The 27,597-nt window shown below is 40.0% G+C and overlaps 1 protein-coding gene across 1 annotated transcript; it reads right to left on the bottom strand.

Annotated features, from left to right (window-relative positions):
• Nucleotides 1-1,752: 1,752 nt before the first annotated feature.
• Nucleotides 1,753-27,597, bottom strand: LOC136950683 (cadherin-related family member 1a). The gene is made up of 18 exons (XM_067245124.1): nt 27,576-27,597; nt 27,439-27,456; nt 27,238-27,333; nt 23,205-23,350; nt 23,056-23,106; nt 22,878-22,967; nt 22,685-22,771; nt 19,918-20,034; nt 14,177-14,320; nt 13,984-14,062; nt 11,971-12,071; nt 11,416-11,619; nt 10,078-10,230; nt 5,567-5,731; nt 4,806-4,873; nt 3,890-4,118; nt 3,519-3,773; nt 1,753-2,289 (listed from the first exon to the last, which is right to left on the bottom strand). Exons 1-18 carry the CDS (start codon nt 27,595-27,597, stop codon nt 1,753-1,755), a joined length of 2,562 nt encoding a protein of 853 aa, XP_067101225.1.

Below are 27,597 nucleotides of genomic sequence, written 5' to 3'. Positions count from 1 at the left end.
TGTGTTGAATGACAGGGTAAAGGTCATGGAGGAGTTTAATATGGAGACTGAGGCATACTCTTTGATTTTAGCGCAATTACACAGAGGATTTGTTATACAAGCTGTATTTTGCGTGTGTTTATTAATGCAACCCTAACCATAGTAAGGAGATTAAAGCGCTTTTCTATCTGAATCCTGTGTGTCTTGATCATATCTAGAAAGAATAGCATTAATGTATTGGCCACACTAAATAGTGTAGTATGCCTTTGGTTTTGAATGCTGTGCTTTCGTTAAATGCTCAAATTAGTATAACTAGTCTTTGAAGATTATAGCCCAGGAGAGCGCCACATTCCAATGCTAAAGTGTATTTTGGATTCTGATGTGTATGTGGTTTGTTCAATAAATCACAGTTGTTGGTAGACATGACAATGGTCAGTCATTTTTAAGAACAGTAAAATCTATATCACGGAAACATGATTGTGGCAAGTTGACTTGATTGACTGAATAGATCTAGCTTTGCCAGTCAGACAAACGACAAAATAAATTTCTAATTGAATAAAAAAAAATATTTTTACATTTATTTATTACAAATTATACGTACAAAGACAATACAAAGGTGTCACTCCGGCAAGTACTATTCGTAATATGTATAGTTAGACAACAAGAGTAACACTTATAAATATTAAAAGAAAACTGGACATGGATTTACCTTCAGTAGAAAGTGCTGTGGAATCTGCAATTGATCCTGCACAACAAATAATCAGTTTCTTAAGCAGTGTGTCGATAGAATAACACTGCTAAAGAAATTACCAAGCAAGTTTCCTTGAATTTTATCTATTGTTGTATTTTCCTGAAAATGTCAAGGGAAAAATAATGCCTCTCACATGCGAAAGTAAAATGATTATAGATTTGAAATTCCTTGTCTACTGTGACTCATTATAAAAAAATTGTGAAGTTTGATCAGTATTGAAGAACCAAAGATATGCCTTTCAATCAAACCCCCCAAATAAATAATTGATCAAAGCAAGCAAAAAAGCATTACATCTAAAAGCATGTCTATAGGTGTTGTTAAAAAGCAAAAAGCTTGTATTGTTTTGAAAGCCTACAGTGGCACATGTAATCATAGAAGGGAAAAAATCCATAGCTTTAAAAGCCAGTATTCATAGTAAATTCAGGTGAGAACTTCCTGTTAAACAATGGTGTTTATCACCTGAACAATTATATGTCATGTAGCTGCATTGTAAAAATGTTATATAATTCACAGGTGACACTTTGAGAACTTTTCTTCAAAAAGATCTTGCAGGATCCCACTTTTCAAAAAATGTAATATACATTTGTATGGAAAGTAATTAACAGCAATCCTATTTACAAACGCAGCTTTGTTACAAAGACATAATCCTCAAAATGGCAGTGCGATGACCTAAAAGGTTCGAATTACCTGACTCAGTTACTCTTTTATGCCCGGAGATAAAGTGTCAAGACAAACAATGTAGGGTTACACAAACAAGTTTTGTCCAAATCAAATGACACACCCTGTCATTCACTTCCTAACCAGCATGAAACCAGTGTTGTTGAATCAAATCCTACATGTGACTGCTGCTTATTTTTGGATTACTGGCTTCTGGAGGCTTATTTAAAAACTTGCCATCTTTGATCATAGTCTTCATCATGGTCTATTCAGGAATTGTCTTATAAAGCAAACTAAGGAGCAGATGTGACAGTGCCTTGTTATAAAACAATGTTGATAAATGGATAGTGTTTATAAGAATACATTTAATAATAGCCTTGGTTGCTTTCAATAATTTTCTGCTCCAGTCTCATCTTGAGCTCTGAGACCAGGGCTGAGCTGACATTGTTCTCCTTGCTGTGGCTTGATTTCTTGGAGCACTTTGATGAAACGGTTCCAGAAACTGTGGGCACTGCCCTGGGCCTCTCACTGGGCCTGGCATTGCTGATGGGGGGAGGGGGCAGGCAGGGGGCCCTGGGGGGTGGAGGTTGTGAACATGGACTGTTGATGTTCTGGTTGGAATTTTTCTCCAGATCGTTGGTAAGGAATTTTTCCGATCGGTTACTGCTGCCGAGGAATGGCATTCTGAAAGTCCATGGCTGGTGGTTTTGTGGTCTCCTTCTGATGATACGCCGTTCAGGTATGATCCTGTTCGACTTTGTGTTGCGCATGAACATAGCCGTGGAGATGAAAACAGTCAGCCCTACCAATATGCTAATGATACCTGTGACCATGCCTAGGGCTTTCATTGGATTGTCCCTACTTTGCATTAAAAAGGCTGCCATAGGCCCCTTGAGTTGAGTCTGTAAAAGAGCACAAAGATAATACTTTAAATACATCCAATGGACTGAAAGGAAAGATTTAGTCATCATTTGACCAAAGCATGCCAGCATGACAAGCAAAGACAACTGCTTAGTAATACTACTTTACAAGCATACATAACACAACCACACACACTCTTCACAATCTATTGTCTCCAGCCGAATCGATGCGAATTGATTAGAGAAACTAAGCACTATGCACACTGCTGGTTGTTGGGAATGCTTCTGGCAATGCACTGCATTTGGACAGTTCTCTATGACAAAACGGGACTGTGATAACTGTGACTCCGAAATAAGCCTGAGTTCAAGTCACTTTGTCGTAAAGACAGTTAATCTGTTTTCGTCGTTTCAATATGGACAAACTGTTATCTATGTTTTGAATGAACTGTTATGAAAACTATAGCTCACTCTGGTAATACAATTATCATGAATGCATCCAAACCAACATGTTTTAAAAAGATGACATAACAAAAAGATTTTGATGTATTGAATTGGGTATGATAGATAGTTGACACTTTTTAAGAAAATAAAAGTAAAATGTATTAAACTGATTTTCTGCTCTTTCTACAGTACATAATGTGCTCCAGTACTTTTTTACAGACAGTAGTAGAAAAATAGATATCATTCTTAATATAAATACAAATAATTATCAATGTAAGTCAAGTATTTCAAATGTCTCAGACATTTACAGTATAATATTAAAGAGATATACTGCACGGTATAATGGACGGTCTCTCATGGTTTGTGCCTGCGAACTACTTTTATGTAACTGCCCTCAGGGTTAATACGAGACTTTTTCACTGCTTTGCAGTACAAGGTAGTAGATATACAGATCGTTAGTAAGATGATGATGCCGACAATGCATGAAAAAATCCCCAAAACTGTTGCAGGACGCTTGCTGAGGCCCAAGAAGTATGCAATAACTCTCTCTTTGATCTGAAAGCACAGTACAACACACAGACAACTCACATAGTATCAAGTATAACAACAGAATGTAGGATGAATTAATACAATGTTAACATAACAATGTGGTGGATGGATGTGAAATGGCTATGCTATGATGTTTCAGTCAGGCCTTTCAGTGAACATGCTGCATTATTTTTGATGATTGTGTGCGCATTCTTAGAATGTAGAACAACGTAGGTGTGTTCCTTACAGGCATGGCAGGTCTAGAGCTGCTAGCTAACTATGGCATTGCTATGGGTACTTACGGCCTCAGTGATGTCAATGTTCACCACAGTTGTTGTGCTGAAAGACGGAGATCCTCCATCTCTGGCCTGGACCAAGAGAGACCATTTGCAATCCTTCTGCTTGGTGATGTTCTGGACAATCGCCATGGACTTGATATATGGCTTGAGCTTAATCTCGCCTGTTTCTGAGTTGATGTCAAATATGTTGTCTGGGTCTGCTTTCATAATGGAGTACTCTATGACATTGTTAGGTGACTCTGCATCATCATCCACAGCCTGTTTGAGACAAAACAAAATATGAAGATGGGGAAAAAGACATGCATGCAATGGGATTGTAATTGGGGTGTCATTCGGCCAAAGAAATTATAATACAAGTGAAACCTCTATTTTACCTCTATTTTGACAGGTGCACCAATGATCATGGTCTTTTCCAGGAATTTATCATCAAACTCTGGGTAATGGTCATTGAGGTCTAGGACAGTGACAAAGACTTCGGCCAAGCTATATTTCCCCTCAATATCCTCTGCCTTTACATAAAAGTTGTATTTTGACTTGACCTCTGCATCCAAAGCAGCCCAAGCCTGTGTGTATATGATTCCCGATGATGGATGAATCAGGAACCTATGATTCATATTAGAGAGAAAGTATGAATTTTTTATTTAAAAAAAAGTTTTATAATTATACAATATAAACAAATCTATTTCAAGCATTGATGACATCAATAAGCTAGCACTGACAAAATATTCCATAACAAATGTCTAGACCAAAATCAGACAAGTAACCACATGTGATCTAAAATTGTGTTACAACATCACATTTTCAGCCGTTTCCACCCTTTATACCACTTTTTCTTTGTGAAAATTATCAACTTTCTGGAATCTGTTAATTTTCACACGTTCGTGATCTCACTCCCTGCCTGTGCCGAGGCAAGAATACATTTGCACCCACCCCCAACTGTCTCCAATCTCCGTACCTCCAGCTGTCACATAATTGGAAAGCCAGACACGGCAGTCTATTTTTTCCCTTCAAATCCAATTAGGAGATTAGACAGAATCTTGCTGCCATCCTACAGAAAGCAGCTACGACATTACTGAATCTTGGCTCTCTTCTTCCCAACAAAGACTGAGGTTCCATAATGCTTTTATGTGCCTCTCTGAGACAACATTGGATATGTGAATCTTGAATAGTGCTGTCTCACGTCTTCAGAAGTATTTTTTATAGGTCATGGAATTAATCAGAGGACATTTTAGCATGTTCATTGATTAAGAATGTCACTATAGAATATACATGTAGGCATGGTATACTCACAGATCAGATCCTGATCCATGAATTGAGTATTTGACTTCCCCCCAAAGGCCTGAGTCTGGATCTGATGCCTGAAAAGCAAAGCAGATGAGTTGAGTCAACATTCTGCTTAAACCCTAACCCACATGCTAACCATGTTCAGTTATTTGTTTTTTATATCGTAAACATTGACAAATTATATAACAAATGATTACGTTCATTAGTGAGTATGTGATCGTAGTGTCACAATTGCGGTATTTTTTAAGACAACCGTTCTGAGCAAGGGTCATTCAGGGACCATCCATTAAGTTGATTGTTACTTCCTAAGGATAACCTAGAAATATTGCAAGCTCATCCAGTTTACAATGTAAGGAGGATTTTACACCAGCAAGGACTGTCTACTAAAAGACTGCCCCATAGAGCATTCCCAAATATGGGTAACGGTCAATGGGATTATCTCAGAGGAACGTTTACCCTTATCCACACAGGGTCTAATTACTTAGATAGCTACTACAAAAAAGTATTGGACAAATTGAATGACACCCTACAGTACAATACGTGTGACAACTCATCCTTAAAACCAATCAATCTCCAGGAGTGCTAAACAATTTTTTCATAACAAACAGGAACATGACTAAAAAGCTCTATTTGTCTGTCTCCTCTCCACTCTGCTTCTAATGAAACTTGCCCATAAACATGCCTTTATTGGAGGACTGTGGGTAATATGTAATATGTAATCACGTATTTGACCAATTGGAAGCTGATTTTAAAGCATATTCACCCACCGTCACAGACACAACATTGGAGCCCCCAGGGGAGTTTTCAGGGATCCTGGCAATGTAATACTTGGATATGAATTTAGGGATGTTGTCATTTGTGTCTAGAAGGTTGATCACAATGTCAGCTGTTGCACTGAACCTCTCTGGTGTGTCGATCTCAACCGCTAGCAGCTGCAGGGACAGAATGGAACATTCAGTTCAGCTTCTACCCAGCTAACACATGATGTTGCGGCAACGTTGCCATTATGTGCTCAGTTGGTAACCCGCGACGTTACCTTCTGGCAACGTCGTGGCAACGTCGTAGCAACGTCGTAGCAACGTTATAAAGGGAATGTTGCCAGTTGGTCCCATGGACAACGTTGCCACGACTTCGTACCTTGGTCGGTTGGTTACGTTATTTTTAGACCCATGGGCAACGTTGCCGCGACGTCGTACCTTGGTCGGCTGGTTACGTTATTTTTGGTCCCGTGGACAACGTTGCCGCGACGTCGTACCTTGGTCGGCTGGTTACGTTATTTTTGGTCCCGTGGACAACGTTGCCGCGACGTCGTACCTTGGTCGGTTGGATACTGTTATTTTTGGTCCCGTGGACAACGTTGCCGTGACGTTGTACCTTGGTCGGCTGGATACATTAATTTTGGTATCATGGGTTAAGTTGCCGTTAAGCCGCTCTTTGGTCGCAGGACAACGGATCTCGAGTGCAATATGGTTTATCCAGAGATGGAGATCTCACTGGACTGCTCTCAGTTCTGACACTTTTGTAATGTAGCCATAGTCTACATGAATTTCAATCACACACAATATTAAATGTTGCACCCAGCACGTATAAATGTAGACAATGTATGTAATTCATGTGCAGCTCAGCCCCAGCATGTCATTGGTCATCAATTTTCTCATATGCAGGAACATAGCTTTAATAAGTAAAAGACTGAATTTGGAATATAATTTAGTCTTTCATTCTTTACTATAAACATGTACAAAAGCAATCAATGTGTGATGTGTAACATGATTAAGCAAACATTCTTTGTACAGCACACCAAAGCTGTGACACACAATGCAAATGTGTGCTCCAATAATTTTGTAATACAAAATTGTTAAATGTGACCAAAAGGTAAGCGACTCTTAAGAGTTTCATTTCCAAAGACAATTCATCACAGAATATTACAATTCTTCCGTAGCAAACCTGCCCCTCAGTCTGCCCCACCTTGCACATGCCCATTTCAACGCATCGCTGAAACTGGGGTTTCAGAAGAGATTTTGCAGGGGTTCAACCGTCTTGTAACGCTACGCATTGGATTTCAACTGGAAATTTGCTACTTCAAGGTGAGTTTCTTTACAGAAATGGTTTTAAATATATAAACGTATTTTAAGAAATTGGATGGGGCATGCTATTACGTAAAGGTTTGAAATTGAGGCTATTTAGCCTGGTTATCTGCTATCAGATTCACATTGTTTACGTTAGGATTTCGCTAGCTAGATCTAGGTACTACTAAGAGCACTTTTTAGGCCTATCTATCCAACAATGCAAGGAATGTCTGTCTGTGTGTGGTTTAATATTTAATGTAATTTTACAAGTGTCCATTTCAGAACCCAAGGAGTGCAGTTTGTTGTTTGGATAAGCGCTTCAACATCTCAAAAAATAAATTTGTCAGTTTTGAGATGGACCTCTTTCAGCCACTGTGGGCCTCATGTACGTACATTCGCAAACGTAGCGTTATTAGCGCCATGGCCAACCCGCAGATTGCGCACGCTGTGATACTTCAGTTAACGTCATATTTACGAAACCTGCAGGTCATCGGGTAATCAACGCCTTTCTCCGCCTACTATACCGTACATTGCGAGCATTTAAACGCGCAATTGAATGGGCCTCCTTCTCTCTATCAGCCACCAAAGTCAAAACAGCGATGAATGTTTGAAATGATCCTGATGCCAATATTTGTAATGTAGTTTAACAACTGCTGGAATGGAATGTGAACGCTGAGTCGGAGATTCGATGTAATCTTTGATTTCTTCCAGTAACTGTAATATTGTATGGCTGCCTAATCTGTAACGCGTAATGATTTAGTGTTCACTCAACTAAAAAAGTGTGATCCTTGTGGCAAAAATCCTTTGGCCTATGTCTTTGTCTTGCTTGGGTTAACGGCTGCCATTTTACCAGGAGGCATATGCACATTCTGGTTTACGCCTGCTTTTAACAGGCGGAGAATTTTCACCGCAAAATACAGGTGCGCTTTCACAGGCTGTTTTGTACATACCGCGGAATACATAATTAGGCGCACTTTACGCATCCCCCTCCCACATACATACCTCGCCATGCTTTTACGCGCAATTTGCGAAACAAATACCCCTGAAGTGGGCGCAAAAGCGTTATACATGAGGCCCTGAGTTGGCTGACCGACTTAGCTGCACTAAGCACTGTAGCCACTGATCTCGCAAGCCGAAAGGATATGGCGAGCCAAAAACATACAACAGGATACAACAGGAATAATATTATTTATGTCTATGCGATGCAGACTATTTTACTGCAATGCTGTTCGAGAACAGACTCTAAAAGGGACCACAGAGGGGTTGTTTAATCACGGGCAGTCAAGGTAGGACAAGCAGAGATCGATAACAGGATCTGTAACAGACAAGTGGGACTACACAAAATTTTGCAAAGGCCAGATGAGCAGGGTTTCCTTTATGGATGAAATACTGGCTGGCTAACTAAGAGAAATACAATATTTAAAGTGGATACTTTATTTCAGTATGTTTAGCTGGAAGGTTATTAGCTACAATTGTTACTTTGTAGGGTTTTAACGGTTTAGCCTGTACAGTAGTTAGACAACAGGGATTTGATTTTCATTGCTTTAGGCATCATCAAACAAGGACTTGCCTGACAACCTTTTCATTTGACAATTCAAAACTACGTTTTTGGGGTATATTGTGATATAGAAGCTAATTCACTTTTACAGCGTCGATACGGCCAGGTGAGCAATGCTGACTGCTGGTATAGCATTGAATCAGCTTCTTTCCAAAAGGGTTTTCTTTTTTAATGAACTGCTGGTCAGCTAACAGAAAGACAATATACAATGGATACTTTATTCAATATAGATCAGTGAATTTTGTTACATAAGCGCAGCTATTTCAGGCAGGGCAATCGGGCAGCGCGTGTCATCCGCTCATTACCACACCTGTGTTAGCCAGCACAAGCCCATTGGACCACGTCCATTAAGACGGCATTAAAAGGCCGCACGGATACGCACACACACGCACACACTCAGCCCATTTGTTGTATGATCATGTTGCTGCCACCCTCAACCATCCCCTTCTCCCCCGTGCTGTCTGTATGTTCTATCCATCAGGGGGATTATATCTCTATTGCTCCCTGCCTCATATGTCATATATGTATGTGTTGCATTGAAGAGGCAGGGAGTGCTTCCCTTAGATCATCCACTCCGCCAAAGTCAAACCTACATGTCCATATCATGTAAAAAATAAATGCTCAATCTAATACGTGATTGTCTTGACTGAATGAATGCGTTTACTGATGCAAAAACTTGGGCATGGGCACTGCACTATCTGTAATTCCAGGAATCTCCGTGTGTGTGTGTATGTGTGCCACCGAATCAACTTAGCAACATTTTCACCGGCTGCATCACGGGCACTGCACAGGGTCTGTAACTTGATCATTCGGGCCTGCTCCTTGGTCGGTGTCAAAATGAGCCGCAGCGGCTATAGAATAAGAACGCTATTCCTACCACTTTAGCCTCCTTGGTCTGTTTCTTGAGGTATTGATATAGTGATCCGCAAACAGGTAAAGCCTACGACAGGAACAATGTTCTTACGAATTTAGCCTCCTCTGTCAGTTGTTGGGAATGCGATACAGAAAATACAAGACTATGTTACAGCATTGCATAGCACAAAGGAAAATAATACAAATGTTAATGTAAACATAGCAAACTCCCTTTAGGCAAAACTGTACATGTAGCGCTGTATGGTGAATTAGGCCTATAATTATGCCAACTCGCTCAACCATTGTGCATGTAATGACTTATGTAATCAACTAAATGTCTAGATGTTTGTGGGGGTTAGACAATTTAACAGAAAACCATTATAATACATTTGATCATCACATAAGCAATTGATAATGTACGAAACAGCAAACTGTAGGCTATATCATTTGTTGCATGAATGTACCAAAGCATTGGCAATTTGTAAAAGAAATAGGAGAAATTGCTTTTATGCTTTTTATGATTTTATTTGTGACTAGATGATGTGGAGGTTGACCAGGTACTTTCGAGAATTTTAATTGGGATCTGAGAAATGTAGCATCATAGGCACTGCACTATCCATCTATGATTCCAGAAATCTGTGTCACTGACATCTTACTCACCTACTTCATCTATCTATAGATCTAGGAATCTGTGTGTGTCTTACCAACATCTTAATCACAGACTGCATCACGGGCACTGTGCACTAATCAAGAGAACCAGGAGGACTGCATGAAACAATTTAGCTAACAATAGCTAAATTACCTTGAAAGTTAGGATTGAGCCTTTTTCATAGTCGATGGCAGCACTGTCTTCCACTATGATGGTGACTTGCGCTTCATTTAGTACTGTCTGAGGAACCACTCTCAGTACTCTGCCTGGGCCCACCAGCCTCAGTTTGAACTTCGCATTAGCTCCCTAATCGAAAAAATAATCAAATAACAAAGGAAGTTAGGGAATATTTTTGTGTAAATGCAATACCATATTTCACTTCTTACAGGATTAACATTTGTAAAATTATTGAAGACAGACATTATGGGGATGTTTGCATTCGATAAATGTAGTGGCTTAAAATGTATATCACAGTATAATTCTGAAGCACGGACTGTAATAGTATATATCACGATATAGACCTATTCGTTCGGGGGGGGGGGGGGGGGGATTAAATACAAAGCATCATGACACTTGGTATGATTTGAAATGATTATTATCACACTAGCATTCAATTATCACGCCACACAATTACACTGCACTGAACTGTAAGTAAAGTTAAGAAAATTCCCTAAATAAACAAAACCTGTAATCAATCAAATTAAAGACTGATGTAACCTGTAATCAAAGAACGAATATCATTCACGTCTTACTGCTAAACCTAGCAGTCACGCAAAAGTGAATGACGAAAACAAATCCTTTCTGTTTTCTTTTCGGAGCGTATGTATTCAGATCAAGTGAAAAATTATCCAAAGACTCGGATCCGAAGACACAGTCGTGGTTAATCTTGGTTTCGGTTTCTTCTACCAGTACTGAGCCTATGCAGGTCACGTGTAAAATGAGCCAAAGACTCGTACCCGAACAAAAGTATCGTTCACCTCCTTCGGGTAAAAGATTCGTTCCTCTGCCGTCTGAGTCTTCAGGTTAAAGATTCGTTCCTCGGCCGACCGTGTCTTCGGGTAAAAGATTAGTTCCTCTGCCAACCGTCTTTTCAGGTTAAAGATTCGTTTATCTCTCGTACCCGAAGACACAGAACGAATCATTTCTGTTTTTTCAACAGAGCCGATGCAACAGTCCCGATGCGCGGCCATGAGAAAATGAACGAATCACTCTTTGTGAGTACTCGTTACTCCGGAGTCATTGAATCGTTCATGAACGACACATCACTATGGGGTACCGCAGGTGTGTCGCATGAGTTGCAAAGCTAATATGTAGCTTTCAACAGTAGCCTTCGTTTATGGGATCACAAGAAAACTTTGTTCAATATTTGTAGTGAGCTAGGTTTAACAAAACCTTGCCCGGGGCGCCAAATGTGCTAGGACCCCCACTGTGCAGTATTGTGTTTTAGAGATTGAGTACACAGTCAGGAATGGTGGCATGGTCCTTCTCTACCTGATCCGAGTCATTGACTGTGATCTTCAAGCCCCTTAGGATCTCTCCAGATGGGGGATGTTCATACATGGTGACCTCAAACTTGTTCTGTGCCCCGTTCTCCCCGTAGAAGGTCGGAGGGTGGTTGTTTAGGTCCACCACTCGAACTGTCACCACAGTGATGGTGTGGTCCAACAGCTCATTGTTTGGTCCCAGCTCCGAGGCCTTTGTTTACAAGAGACATATCCGACAGACAAGACAGACACACACACAAACAGCTACAATTGGTAACAACAAAAATATATATATTAAATGACAAATAGTACCCCCAATTCCCGTCTGAACATTCTTCCAGCTCAATTTTGATTGACAGTGTTTACTGGGGATTACTGGTACCAAATTGGTTGGAAATATCGGTCCGCTCCTAAAGTTTAAAATTAATATTCCAGTGGCACGTAGCTGTCTGTGGTACAAAACTCTGAGGGCCTCATTAGCTTACACAACATGTTTATACGTGACAAAACATTGTAATTGTTTATTTAAAAAATCGTACCTATTGTACCTTTTAAGACGTACCTTGATTTGGATTTCATACAGTTCATTTCTCAACTGGACTGGATAAGCAAGAAGAGTTATGCAGCCACTTGTGTCGTTCACAGCAAACACACCATCAGTACCTAAAAAATTAATTGTTCATCCTGCAGTCACAATAGCTACAAACAGAACTATGCAAATTAACAAATATCTTCATTCATTTTGTTAACCTGCCAGTTTTTAAAGTTTTTGTAAGTAACCTATCATCTCAGGTTTGAGTAGTCCAAGCCAATCAGATAACATCTAGCTGTAAAGTTCTAACCTTTTTAATGACAGGTGAAATTTACCAATTTGCTACTAACTTGCAAGGTTTTGTTCAGTGCAGTGAAAAACTTCTTGGTAAGTCTGACTTATTATACATGTCTAGCATTAAGGTAATATTGCATGGAAGCGTGATGGCAAAGACAAGAAAATAAATGCAAGGCTAGTGATTCAAGATCGAGAGAGAAAATGATGCTAGATTAGTAGGGCACATCACGATTTAGCCTTTTTCTAAATATATGCAATTGGGCGGCATTTAGGGCAGATTTACGTTGGTTTTAATTTGTCATTATGGTATTAGTGTACATACTTTACCATTTGTTTTGCTATTTAATGTTTTGTGAAAAGTGGTTATAAGTTTATTATATGTTTTAACATGTTATTTCAAAGCTGGTCAGTTTTTCTTCTTTTTAATCTATGAATGGCAAAACTACCCATATAGAGCTGTATGAATAATAATAATAATAAATATAGCTGCAAGCAGCGATGCGGGTTCCTCCTCAAAATGGCAAAATATTATAAAAATGTACATTGTGTCATCTTGAAGCCAATAAGGTTTGAAAAACCATCAGTCAAAATTATATTTGATTTATTGACACAAAGATATTGAGGTAATGTGTACATTTACATAAATACACCCCTTTCAGCCATTTTGTATTGCATTTCTTATTCCATTTCACCCTATATAAAGACACATCTGCCCGCACACTATCCCCATTCATGCTGTTTCCCTCTCTCCCAGTGCAAGTCACGCCAAGGCAGAAATGCGGCGGCCACATGAGGTTTAGAAGTAGCCCAAAAACATGCCTCCCACAATCGACACATTTTAAGCTTACTCAAATCCAACATTCCATTCTGATAATAATACAATTATTTTATCTTATTGTTACGTTCACACACTTTGTACAAAATATGGGCATAGTTCTATGTTGTAGCCAGATAAGTAAGGGTTAGGGTTAGAATGCTAATTTACCAATTTTTACTAATTATTTCAGAAATGCTATTGTAAGACATTTCACTGAGTGGGCGACTATAATGTTAGGCAGAAATTAGAAAAGGGAGACTTGCTCATGTACGAGTGGAGACAATGAAGGTTGCCCGGCTGAATCGAGGAGTCACGGAGCCCTGTAGTCTGTCCGTGTGTCTAATTATGATAAATTATAAGCTTTCAAGAATGATCGGTTACGCTATGTGAATCCAATGATCATTACATCCCCGCCCATGCCGTCATCTCCTTTTATTATGCCTATCTTATTTTATTAATAAATGGATTAGCCTACCATTTGCAGTCATTAATCATTGCATGATTAAGTCATTAATTTGTTTAACTCATGTGTGATAGCTCTTAATGGTTTCCAAACTGCCTAGTTGAGAAGTTGTGTGAGCATAGTTTGGTGTGTGCTGCCACTTGCCATTCAGACACACAGTCTCCTGTCACATGCTTCAGCATTTATGAAACCCTAACTTTTTATACGATTATAAACCATTTCTCTAGCTTGGCCATTCCCTGTGAAATGTAAATATATATATATATATATATATATATATAGTATAGTATACTGTATAGTTCCAGCTATATACTCAGGAACAACATTTCTATATTTAGACTTACATTTCTATATTCAGGAATTATATTGATGTATCTCTAGTTTGGCCCTTCAATATGTACACAGTATAATTTCATGTGTTCTGCATTTGCACAAACAGCTCCATAGAAATTATGACATTGCTTACCATTAACAATGGAATAATGAATAGGTCTAGGATTGCCTTGATCTCCATCTTTGGCATACACAATTAATATCTCAGTGCCCTGCAAGCACACAGCAGACATTTATGATAATCAAGTATTTAAATTGACATACATGGAATTTCATATGATTGTTATCATATATAGAGTAGAAGGATTGTGTTGTCCAGCACTTACAGGAACCGAGACTTCATAGACATATCCAAAGTAAGGGGTGCCAATAAAGGTTGGCGATGTATCTTGGGCATCAATCACGTTGATGGTGATAGTGGCTGTGGAAGTCATCACCTGGTGCTTGTCTTTTATCTTCCCACCCCCATCCTGAGGCGAAAACGCAAGAAGAAGAAAATGTTTTTATTGGTTGCCATTATGAACTGAAGATCTATCGGGTTGGTTATTTACTGATGCACTGAGGCCCTTATGTACGCATATTTGCAAACATAGCGTTATTAGCGCCATGGCCAACCTGCAGATAGCGCATGCTGTGATACTTCAGTTTACGTCATATTTACCAAACCTGCAATTCAGCGGGTAAGCAGGGCCTTTCTCCTAGCCTGGTCCTAACCAGACTCTCATACATTTCATTTGTACAGAGAGTCTGGCCTCGCTCCATTGACAAGCATTGACTTCCTTGTAGGCGGGTACTTTGTTGAAGTTTAAAACTATTGGATCTGCCCAGAGCCACTCTGATCTGCCATAACCAATTGCTAGCGTTCGCCTTAGCCAATTCTTTCACCACTACTCTAACCGAGCTAGCTGCCGTAGCTGCAAAATCAAACTGTTCCCGAACCCCGTGGGGAGGAGGGCCACAACATCATCGCCACCAACAAAACTCAGCAAAACTTGTTCTTGCTCTGGCTTTAGCTTATGGATATTCGGCAGCGTTGCCACAACGGACCGAATGGCTTCGCTCGCATCTTTCTCCACCGCCATTATGGAACTACAACACAAACTAGCGCACAACAGCCATTCCCTCTGTTCGCTGATTGGCCGGTAGAAAATTAACCGGAGACATCTGACTTACTTACATTTACATTTAGTCATTTAGCAGACGCTCTTATCCAGAGCGACTTACAGTAAGTACAGGGACATTCCCCCGAGGCAAGTAGGGTGAAGTGCCTTGCCCAAGGACACAACGTCAGTTGGCATGACCGGGAATCGAACTGGCAACCTTCGGATTACTAGTCCGACTCCCTCACCGCTCAGCCACCTGACTCCCTATAGGGGTAAGGTTTTTCAAACCTTACCCTACCCTACTTACCTCATGGCCAGACCTAGTACAGAAGCAAAATCAAAATTGAGCGGAAGTACGTAGGAGGGGAGAGCCAGGCTACCTTTCTCCGCCCACTCTACCGTAAATTGCGAGCATTTAAACGCGCAATTGAATGGGCCTTCTTCTCTCTTTCTACCATGGATCAGCCACCAAAGTCAAAACAGCAAAAACAAAGATTTTGTGATAATAAAAATTATGTGCTTGTTCATGAGGTAATACCGAATTTTAATATTATACAAGTTCGGAATTCCACATTGACACAAAAAAATTCCATCTGGACCGAAATTACAAATTCCAGTAATTGTAATACTGCATGGCTGCTTAATCTGTAACACGTAATGATTTTGTGTTCACTCAACTGAAAAAGTGTGATCCTTGTGGCAAAAATCCTTTCAGCTCGTCTCCTTGGCCTATGTCTTCGTCTTGCTCGGATTACTGCTGCTATTTCACCAGGAGGCATATGCGAGGAACAGTGTTTCCTCTATGTTGAGTATAGCGTGGCGGCCCGCCACGGCTATATTTCTGCCGCCACGGTATCAGAAATACGGCTGTAAAAATTTTTAGGCCGTCTATCAGCAGTGATTGTAAAGGCTTCTTGATATATGCTTCTGCGTTTTTCGAAAAACGGACACATGGGAACGCCCTCATCTCCGTGGAACGCCCTCTACGAGCTCTCCGTCAGCCCTCGGACAGCCTCGGACACCTTGACGTGCACCTCCTGAATTTTCTAAAGGCCGATTTATACTACTCCGTTTTCACGGACACAGGGAACGCCCTCTCCGAGCCCCTCGGAGAGCTCTACGTGCACATCCTGATTTTCCTGACTATCCGTCTGTCATTTTACGGATACCCCTTGGCTGTGATTGGTTCGTATTAAGAACCGCTTGCGTCAGGGGCGGGGTTTCCGTGACCAACAAGACGAACCGAATCCTTTGACTGCAATTGCTATAAGTTTTCACAATTCATATTTCAGCTAAACAGTACATGTAAATCAGCATCTGAATTAAAATGGGACGAGAAATGGGCAGTGTAGTTGCTGAAAATGTGCTTATTTTATTGATGAAACGGCTAATTTGTAAATTTGCTCCGACTTCTCGATAACCTAGGTAAATAAACACTCGACGACGTCTTACAAAAAACCGTTGTGCCACCTCCTCTTCTGGCGGTCAATTGTTTTCAGCACCCAAAGCCCTCGGAGTACTATAAATTCAACCAATCCGTCCGACTCCGTCCGTCTGTCCGTAACGGAGTCGGAGAAGTATAATTCGGGCTTAATTCGGCCTTTACTTTCCGTCGTAATTTCGGAGAGCTTCGGAGAGCTACGGAGAGCTACGGAGAGCTACGGAGAGCTACGGAGACCCCCTTGGCTGTGATTGGTCAGTATTAAGAACCGCTTGCATCAGGGGCGGGGTTGCCGTTATAAACAGGACGAACAGAATCCTTTGACCGTCATTGCTATAAATTTTTACAATTCATATTTCAGCTAAACAGTACATGTAAATCAGCATCTGAATAAAAATGTGACGAGAAATGGGCAGTGTAGTTGCTGAAAATGTTCGTATTTTATTGATGAAACGGCTAATTTGTAAATTTGCTCCGACTTCTTGATAACCTAGGTAAATAAACACTCGACGACGACTTACAAATAACCGTTGCGCCACCTACTTTTCTGGCGGTGAATTGTTTTCAGCACCCACAGCCTACGGAGAACCATAAACAAAGTCTATCCGTCCGTTTCCGTGTGTATCCGTGCGCCCGCCCATCCGTAAACGGAGACGCAGAAGCATATTTCTGCCTTTAGAGTGCATGTCGGAGAATAGCACGGACACACGCTTCACACCGCAGTAAAATTATGAACTTTGTGACATGAAGTGAAGACATGGCTGCCGCCTAATACTATGCGATCTACCGGGCGACATTCTCACTCAAATTTCAAGACTTTCGTGCCCCAAATCAAAATTCTGATGTGACAAATCAATGGGGAATCGCTTTCTCTCTTAAAGGCTGTTCTCCTCTACCTTTTTGGTCTTTTTAAATCATACTATTTGTATAATCCATGTAATTCTCGAGCCGATATAGCTCAAAAGACTATATTTTCCAGACAAACCTGCCCCCACTGCAAAACAAAATCCTAGAGGAAACACTGGCGAGGAAACCCGCCTCCTGGTTTACACCTGCTTTTATGAGGCGCAGAATTTTCATCGCAAAGTAGAGGCACGCTTTCATGTGCGGTTTTTGTACATACCACGGAATACATAATTAGGGGCACTTTACGCATCCCCTCCCATCTCTTTATGGGAAACTCCCACTTTCACTTTGACCCTCCCGTGAATGCATATGCATGACACAGAAAAGCGCAATTTGCCATTTTCAGTTCCCGCAACAGGCTGTCTGCGCTTTTAGCTCAGTGCGGCATGTTTGTACATACCTCACCATCAGCGCTTGACATAAAACATTTTCCACAATTTTGTTGTTGGGAAATTACGTTTTATTTGATTAAAGTTGACTACGGTTTGCTACAATTTACTGTAATTTACTGTGCATATTGTATGTTTGTGTATATGTGAAAGTGAGAATGAAATGCGTGTGTCTCACGGTCAATGCGTGAGGCTTGAAAACCCTGCAATGATTTTATTATTTTAGATGTGTTTTTGAGAAGACTAGCCTATACAACAGGGTTGCAAACTTTTCAAAAAACCTTGGAGTGAGATTTGGTGGGGGGGTGCAGGGTTTAGATCTCGGCACAAGGCAACACAGAAGACTAGTAGAGGCCGACGTCCAAAAATATATTTTATTATTTAGTAAAAACAATTATCTGTAGCCCCCCTCAGCCTGATTAGCAACCGGTGCGTCGAAACCCTCCCTCTCCCGTTCCACCCCGCAACAGGGCCAACCAAAATGTTACTGCGCAACCCAGCCCCGAAACGAGATTTCACGGGTGTTCCGTGTTCGCGCGTCGTTTCACTCTGTGTATTTGCGCCTCGTTCATTACTCGTTACAACATTAGCAGAACTACTTGGTCGTTTCCTTCTCAGCGTGAGAAATACAATGTGTGGCATGAGAGCGTGTGAATTGGTTGAAATGCGTGAGAGTTGGCAGCCCTGCTACATTAACAAATATATATATTGAGATATATAGAAGTCCACCTGCCAAAGTGGCTAGTAAGACTGACTGCTTTACACAGCCGAATTCTACCCGCATTTGGCGGGTGGGCGGGTGCTAATGTCATGCCCTGCTCACCATGCTTTTACGCGCACGTTGCGAAACAAATACGCCTGAAGTGGGCACAAAAGCTTTAGTACATGGGGCCCTGAGGGTCCTGAAAATCTCTGTACGCATAATATTGATGTGTGTATTATCTGTGACAGAAGCTGTGAAAAAGGTCCATAATATAGGTGCATGTCAGCAGTTTAACTACTGTGCCTATGTCATATAACTAAAGTTATGTCGGTTAGTTCTAAACAAATGCAAAATGGGGAAACAAACTGCCCATTTTTGACGTTCATGTATGTTGTCATAATTCTGAGATATTTTCTCGTCATTCAGTGATATGTATCTCATAATTCAGAGATATGTATCTCATAATTCAGAGATATTTTCTCATAATTCTGTGATATGTATCTCATAATTCAGAGATATTTCCCCCTAATTCTGTGATATGCAGTTAGAATTGCAAGATTTTTCTCCAGAGAAGAATTATTCTTATTTTTGTATGAATGCAATACGCTTCCGTAGACTGGACATGGTTAGGCATAAATATATTTTGGGGAAGATTGGAGAATTCTGTTCTGATGAGGCACAAAACATCATATGCCGTCTTCTACCAAAGTTCGCAGCACCTCAGAACAAGTCTTATTTCAAATGTACTTAATTTACAGGGCACTACATCGCCACTGCTGTTTTATTCTCTTTGAAAAGCACTTTTGTTCTTGGTGTAATTTCTTTGATAATTTATGAAGAGTTTATATATTTTGTCTGTCAAGAATCACATTACAATTGTGCAAAATGTTGGCTGACTGTTGGCTTGAAAACACATATTACACATAAAATACACATTTTCCCTTAACATATTAGGCTTTAAAGCCTAAGCTACAATTACCACATTTTATGGAACTTACGTTTGTGATGAAAGTAAATTACCAACATTTAGACATTTTAACAAGTCAGCTATGCAAGTTTGTTTCTTGAGGGTTAGCTGACAACCCCACAGGCTGATAATGACAGGTAGTCTAGTGGGGGAGTGGTTGTAGGTGGAGTTAATCTACTAGTGTTTCCACCCATTAAAAAGTGTGAAAAGTTCATGTTAGTTTAAGGTAGCATATCTTTTTTGTCTATTTTCAACAATAAATGACACAATTTGAAAGCTTACAATAAGGACTTTCAAAATTAGTAAAAAATTATAAAATTACCATGACCAACTTGAGGACCAAAATACCAGCACCTGTCACTATTATTACAGATGTAGAAGGACCACAAACATAAGTGCTACTTCTGCATGCAGATTACAAAACTTTTTTCAAAAGCATCTGTTTGCAGGCCCTTCATGTAATTAATCATTTAGGCCTAGGACTTGCCCCCTGCCACCCCCCTCCCCCCCCCCCCCTCGCCAACTGAACCAGGGAGAGGAATGATATCCCCGACTCACCTTGGCGACCACAGTCATAAAGTGTGTTGGCGTGGTCTCATAGTCCAGGGTCTCTCCGGGTTTGATTCGAAGGACCCCACTGTGGCCGTCAATGGTGAACTTGGTGGTGGGCGAACTCTGAAACAACATAGATATGTTGCCAACCGTGTAGAACCAATGAAACAGACTTGACAATGGCGGATTCCTCCTTCAAAATGGCAAAATGTTGTAAAATTGACATAGATAGTTACACTGGGATTAACCAGAAGACTTGAAACTGTAATTTCTCTCATATGTTTATACCTCTGACTGGATTAGAACCCACCACCTGTCGCACATCAGCACCGCATCTCATCCTACTAAGCCATTCAGAGACTTAGACATTTACTTGTTCATTTTTTGTATCAGAAAATAAGACATTTCTCCAATGGCAAGCATTGTCAGATTTGGTTAAAGATCAAACAGCTGTAATTTAGTCCTATTTATATATGGGACATAAAAACAGGACAACGGAATGACTGGGTTGCTGCTGTAAAGAATATCTTACTCGAAGTGCTTTAGAATCAGAATTCGTTTTATTCGCCATGCATGTTATACAAACATGGAATTAACTGTGGCAGGGAGGTGCAAAACACTAAACATATTCATTCATATGTTTAGTGTTTTGCACCAGGACACATCGCCAGGACACGATGTGTCCTGGCTTAGGTAACTGAAATGAATTTGCACAACAGGCAAGGGATCCACCTGAACAATCAATATACTTCATTTGAGCTAACTTGATTGTGAATCTGACACTACCATGTGTAGACTACAAGTAGCTAGCTACGTGGTGAACCTGGCTTTGTTTTAAACAGTCTCGCTAAACAGTGTTTGGAGTGTTGTAATGGGCTCAAATAAACACTCATTGCTATGTTTTACAATCGGAGGATTGACCGGAAGACTAGAAACCGTTCTGTCAATTTTTTTTTTGCCTTTGACTGGTTTTGAATCAACAACCCTTAGTTTACCAGCACAACATCTCAATTGAGCCATTCCCAAATCTGGACTTTGCCATGTTCAATAACTGGATAAAAAAAGACATTTCTCCAATGGCAAGCATTGTCAAATTTGGACCAAGCTTAAACAGCTGTATTTCAGTCATATTTTCACATATCAAGGTGAAACTTTGCAGGGTACTTCGGGGGGGGGGGGGGGGGGGGGGTGTCACCTTAAAGCCTATTAGGTTTGAAAAACCATCAGTCAAAATTATATTTGATTTATTGACACAAAGAAATTGAGGCAATGTGGAAATTTACATAGATACACTTCTTTCAGCCATTTTGTATTTGATTCAACTGTCTGAAGTAACATTTTTAAATACATCAATGATACTTATCTGTAAAAAAATTCAAGTCAATTTGACCTTTTTTTAAGAGGTGATCGACTTTGAAGGTCTTTGCAAAATGTTGCCGTACAGGAAAATCCATCATGGCGGACCTTATGGGTCCTTGAGGCTTTTTTGTTCCCAATGAGAAATAAGGCAAGTATACCAATTTTCAGGCATTTTGGAGTAATGGGGCGCTGGGGATATCACTTAGACTTTGGGCGTCGCTTATAGCGCCACCTATGGGCGTACGTGGGCCACTAGCCGTCTGGGAGTAGTGAGTGACCTGTTGTATCATTGGGCCAAATTTGAAAAAATCGTGTCGAGGACTTTTTGAGCTATTGAGCCATTTAGCGGAGAAGAGGAACATTTTTAATAAGAATACTAACAAAAACAATGTTTCCTCCTACCGGAGGAACCCTAATGAGAATACTTACAAAAACAATAGGTTCCCTCCTACCGGAGGAACCCTAATAATAGTACCAACAATTAAAATAGATTCCTCCTGACGGAGGAATCCTAATTAAAGGCAGAATAGGTCCATTTTGCTAACCAAGCAATTTTTGCTTCAGTTTGAAAGGATTCAAACCAAAATATCCCACCCTCTCTTAATAGCCAATCCTCCAAATATGAACACGCTGCCTGACTAATGCTGGGATTACCTACAGACAGATATATAGCCTGTCCAATCATTGCATTCGGTCCTAATGCCATCCAATCATTAGTGCCAGTCCGACCTTAATTACCTTTATTACAGTCCTGCGACGCCTACAGATATTGGATTTATTTCATATTACTGTCAAACCTTTAGATGTATTGGTTGCTATCAGGATGTGAATCTTATTTCAGAAAATATGTCAGTGTTTCTCAACATAACCTTCCCTGCATTTAAGTAATTGCAATAACAACAGCACATTTATTTAGCAAAACTGTCCTTCATATTGCTGGAGTTTGCTTGTTTGTGAGGTTTTAGGTGTCTATTACTAAATGGATAGCATGTATGTTCCCAGTTGTCATGTGTACATTTGCCAACCTAAGCTCTGACTAAGCCTTCATTACCTTGCTGATGTGTAAATTAAATATGCACAGCTAGCTGTGTGTCAGGTGGCTGAGCGGTGAGGGAATCGGGCTAGTAATCCAAAGGTTGCCAGTTCGATTCCCGGTCATGCCAACTGACGTTGTGTCCTTGGGCAAGGCACTTCACCCTACTTGCCTCTGGGAGAATGTCCCTGTACTTACTGTAAGTCGCTCTGGATAAGAGCGTCTGCTAAATGACTAAATGTAAATGTAGCTAAATGCACTGTCAATTAATCATTTTCTTCACACAGCTTTTTTATGCTTGATAGACACACATATCTAAATACCAACCAAAAGTTACAGCAAGCCTGTGAACAGTGTGACTGTAATAGCCATGATTGTCACCTGTAAGTAGTAGGACACACTGCCTCCTGAACCCATGTCCTTATCCACTGCCTGCACTTTGTATATGCTACTTCCAGGGAGAGTGTCCTATAGATGACATTAACATTCAAGGTCATTCCAAGGTTAATTCAATAATATATTCAAAAACATACTGTGGTGAAGCAAAGCTGTCACAAGAAGATTTAACACAAACCTCTGGGATAGCAATGACAAATGGCATATTTTGGAACTCTGGTCGCTCATCATTCGAGTCAGTGACAAACACCCTTATTGTCTCAATAACCTGTAGAAGAGAAGATGACAAATTAACTAATCTCAGACAATATTTAGCCTTTTGTGGACAATATATTCTGTTTGTCAATAAAGCTTACCTTATTCCGACCATCAGTTATGCAGACAAACAATGAAAGTTCATCTTGTTCCTGAAACCATCCCCCCCAAAAGGTGTTTAGGCAAACCATACGACACATGATTACATTGCTGTTACACACATCCTCAGTCTGCACTGTTTTGTACTCACCTCTCTATCTAGTTCCTCGATTAGGGTCACATATCCTGACTTAGGGTCCACTTTGAAGTATTCTGTAGAGCCCTTTTCAAAATCCAGCCCATATTGTACTTCATCCCCCTCTGGGTCTGTACCATTCAGAACATATACATGTGTTCCTGTAGCACACGAGAAAGTGTTGAGTATATTGTTTTGATAATTGACATGCATACAGTCTGGTGTTATTTCACAAAGTAGGGTTAACATACTGAGTTCAAACCACAACTCTGGATTGACTGACTGAGCAGTCAAACTCAGAGTTGAATGTTTCAGAACAGGTGGTAATAATTAGTTCAGTTGACTCTTGAGTCTAATTAACCCTCAGTAAAGGTCGTGCATGAGGATATAAAAAGCCCTCGTTAATGGAACACAGATAACACTATTAATCATGGCAACCGCCTATTTCTCCTGATTGGAATTAGAAATATTAATGACTGAATGACCGAATATGCAGGGTTTTTCCTGCATAGAGAACATTTTGGCGCGCGCCAAAGCCATTTTCCCGAGCGCCAAAGACAAATCCCGAGCGCCAAAGGCAAAAAAAAAGTCTGCGATGAAGAAAATAAAAAAAGCTGTGTTCATCACACGTGCAATGCATGTCAGCGAATATGTTCTCAATAGTATGTTTCAAGTAGGCTACAGCCGAACCCTCGTTCTGTTTTTATCAATAGTAATCGAGTTGATAAGTGTGTCTTCTTGTCTGATCAATACGTAACTGTGAGGTGCGCGAATGGACAGAGCGGCCAGTAAACTGTCATTCCGCTGCGAGTGCCAGCCCGACGTGCACAAATACACCTGTAGAAAATGCAAATTAAATTTCCACTCAAAATGCTGACAAAAGTTTGATTTACGATTTCCAACACAGCCTCCATTGGTATTCTTAAACTGGAATATATAGTGCAGTGTTTCCTCTATGGCTAAATTTCTGTCGCCACGGACCGGTATCAGAAATCAGGCTGTACAAAATTTTAGGCCGTCTATCAGCAGTGATTGTTAGAGTGCATGTCGGAGAATTGCACAGACACGTGCTTCACACCGCAGTTGAGATTGCGTGTGTGCGTCCTTGAGAACTGTAAGTCGTATAACTTATGTTGTCAGTTCATTTAAGCCTGTTATTGTATAAGTCTATAGTTCTTGCAAATTTAAATCAAGTTAACTGGTGATTTTCGTTGTTTGTATTCTTACATTTAAATTTACATTTAGTCGTTTAGCAGACGCTCTTATCCAGAGCGACTTACAGTAAGTACAGGGACATTCTCCCCGAGGCAAGTAGGGTGAAGTGCCTTGCCCAAGGACACAACATAATTTGCACAGCCGGGAATCGATCCGGCAACCTTCTGATTGCTAGCCCGATTCCCTAACCACTCAGCCATCTGACCCCATTCTTCCCCTTCTAGCTAAATTGTCTGTTGATTCGATAGCGATTGCTGCCTTTGCTCAGGTTTGTATTTTAGGTGCATTGTTATGCTGAAGTTTTAATTAATAAAAGGTGGGTTGATTGTTATTATTTGCTACAGAATGCCTAGCCTATCAAGATCAAATGAAGCAGGCAGTGTAGCTACATGCTTCAGAGTGGCCTACCTTAATCGATAGGCTAGGCTACTGACCATTTAGCTACAATAAGTTGTTACGTCAATTATTAATTGGCAGCATTTATGCCATTTAGAACATACTTTATGAGTGTAAGGTGTCTTTAAGTAGCCTAACTCTATTGCTTTAGGGGAAATAGGATGAAAATATGTGCAATATTACATTAGCTAAGTTGTTTCATACAAAAGGATATGCTTGGTGTAGATTAATGGTGCCATTGTCACATAAATATTCGTTTATCGGGTATCATGATGTTGTGTATTTGAAGGCTACCGCCAGTAACGTAAGGCTGATCAGTACGTTAGCTCTAACGTTGACACCCAGCTCGCTAGCTCTAGCTTGTTCATTCGCTTGCGCAATTGCGTAGCCGTTAGCTCCGAGGTTATAACTGTCACATTAGCATTGGGAACCTGACCTTACCAAATAGTTAACTATAGTAAGAAAAATCCTATTCATACCTTTTATCTTTCATATCCACATCAACCGTAAATACTTAACATTTACATGTACAACTACATACACCAGTGTAGTCTCACCTGATTGTTGGTCTTGGTCAGCTACCGTACTGTACAAACCTAGCTCTAGCTATCTCTATCTATCTGTAACTAACGCTAAAACTAATCTAACTACAATATACAATAAAATATCTACAATAAATGACACTAAAAACACTAATCGAAAACGATTTATTAAACTACATATAATATTAAACTATTCTTACGCTAAAAATTCACAAGCTAATCTACACTATCTAAATAACAACTATCAAAAACGATTGGGCTACTATATATAAAAGATTAAATAACGACTGTAATAAAACTTATATAAATACTAGCTAAACTCCAACTCTTATCTCTAGGTCTACACTGAACCTATATTTCGGAACAGGTGTTCCAAAATATAGGTTTAGTTTCCGCGGGTGCAAAACACCTGGGAATAAATACATATATATATATATACATATATATATATATTTTGGAGCACCGAAGATCCATTTTGACCCAGGAAAACCCCTGAAATTAACTAATATTTATGAAAAAGGCAATACCACCGACCGCAGCATCAAAAGAACTTGAGTGCTGACCGAGTGAAAAAATTGACATCCTGAGTGGTCCACTTACTCAACATTTAATTGTGTGTGCGTGCATTATATTTTTTTTTACATTTATTTAGGTGCAAACCAGCAGGCACCAAACGCAATTAGCAGTAACTGAAGATGAAATATAAAAGTAGTTCTGCTAACGTTGTAACGAGTAATGAACGAGGCGCAAATACACAGAGTGAAGCAACACGCTCACAACACACGAACACGGAACACCCGTGAAATCTCGTTTCGGGGCTGGGTTGCGCAGCAACATTTTGGTTGGCCCTGTCACGGGGTGGAATGGGAGAGGGAGGGTTTTGACGGACCGGTTGCTAATTTGGCTGAGGGGGGCCGGAGATACTTGTTTTTACTAAATAATAAAATATATTTTTGCCTCTACTAGTCTTCTGTGTTGCCTTGTGCCGAGATCTAAACCCTGCATGGGTGGAGCCAGGTTCACTGTAAAACTGTGACAGCCCCACCAAATCTCACTCCAAGGTTTTTTGAAAACTAGTCATTCAAGTAAATTGTAGCAAACCGTAGTCAACTTTAATCAAATAAAACTTAATTTCCCAACAACAAACTTGTGGCTAATGAAATTACTGAGTGGCTAGTAACTTTGGAAAACCACTAGCCACAGTGGCTGGTGAGCAACATTTTTTATGTCAAGCACTGGATATGGCTGAGAATATTGTTCAGATAAATGATAGAGCTAGATTGATTGTTGATAAAAACGGTAATGCTCAATTATATTCATCAGGGAATGATAAACAGCCAATCAGGGTCTTATCACATGTCTATCTCCTGACAGGGATTTCTGCAGTATTTGTGTTTCCAAATTAACTGTTTCTTCAAGAAAAAGACACACCATATCTGACACATTCAGATAGCAGGTTTCAGTTAAAGAGTAGGACAAACTCAGGGTTAGTTGAGTAAAACCTCCTGGCGAGCAGTTTAACTTCATGGAGTATGTTGCCGTAGTAACTGACTCAGAGAAACGCTGAATTGGCTCTTTGAAACCGTAAACCCAAGGTTTCCATCAATTCTGAGTCAATTTAGAGTTTTCACTAAACCCGCTATATCTACAGTAGTCAAGAATAACCTTGTATAGATGTGTATTGACTATTTAGTGACAAAATATTTAACAGTATGTGAAGGAGTCTATGGCTGTTTGACTGCTCTCCTTTGTTTTCTTACTGTACGTCCCAATCTGGAAGGCATTACAATAATAATATGCTCAGTGCCGATATTACTTTTCATATGTAAACTTGGTGTACAAAGCATTTAAACATAATCTTTGAATTACAAATCTCTGAATAAAAATATACTAACCAATTGGTGTATCCTCCGAGATGCTGAACAAAGCCATGTTGCCATTCGAACTGCTAGGTCCATTATCAAAAAAATAAGGTGCAAAGTCTAATTGCCCTGATGATAAACAAAATTAGTCATATCATATATATTGTACCAATGTCATATTTTAAGTATAACTATATTTTACTACGATATTGATTCAGTAATTATTGAACTCACTTGCCAATAGGACAGATACTGTAAAGAGAAGAGTGTGTACAGTCCTTAGGGGCCATATATAATGTCTATACAGTATCAATACCACACAAGCAAATACAGTAAGTACCGTCCTACTTACTTATAGATACTACACTCACATAACGAGATGGGGTAAGACAT

Source organism: Osmerus mordax, chromosome 10 (assembly GCF_038355195.1).
Source record: "Osmerus mordax isolate fOsmMor3 chromosome 10, fOsmMor3.pri, whole genome shotgun sequence".
NCBI lineage: Eukaryota > Metazoa > Chordata > Actinopteri > Osmeriformes > Osmeridae > Osmerus > Osmerus mordax.
Note: the sequence above shows the minus strand (reverse complement) of the source record. Positions and strands in the feature narration are given on the sequence as shown.

Coding starts and splice junctions, on each gene's coding strand:
- LOC136950683 (XM_067245124.1), bottom strand. CDS start 27,597: ATGTCTTACCCCATCTCGTTAT. Junction 12,072..13,983: donor TCATTATTCCATTGTTAATG/GTAAGCAATGTC, acceptor TTAATTTTTTAG/GTACTGATGGTGTGTTTGCT. Junction 11,620..11,970: donor TGTATGAAATCCAAATCAAG/GTACGTCTTAAA, acceptor TTGTAAACAAAG/GCCTCGGAGCTGGGACCAAA.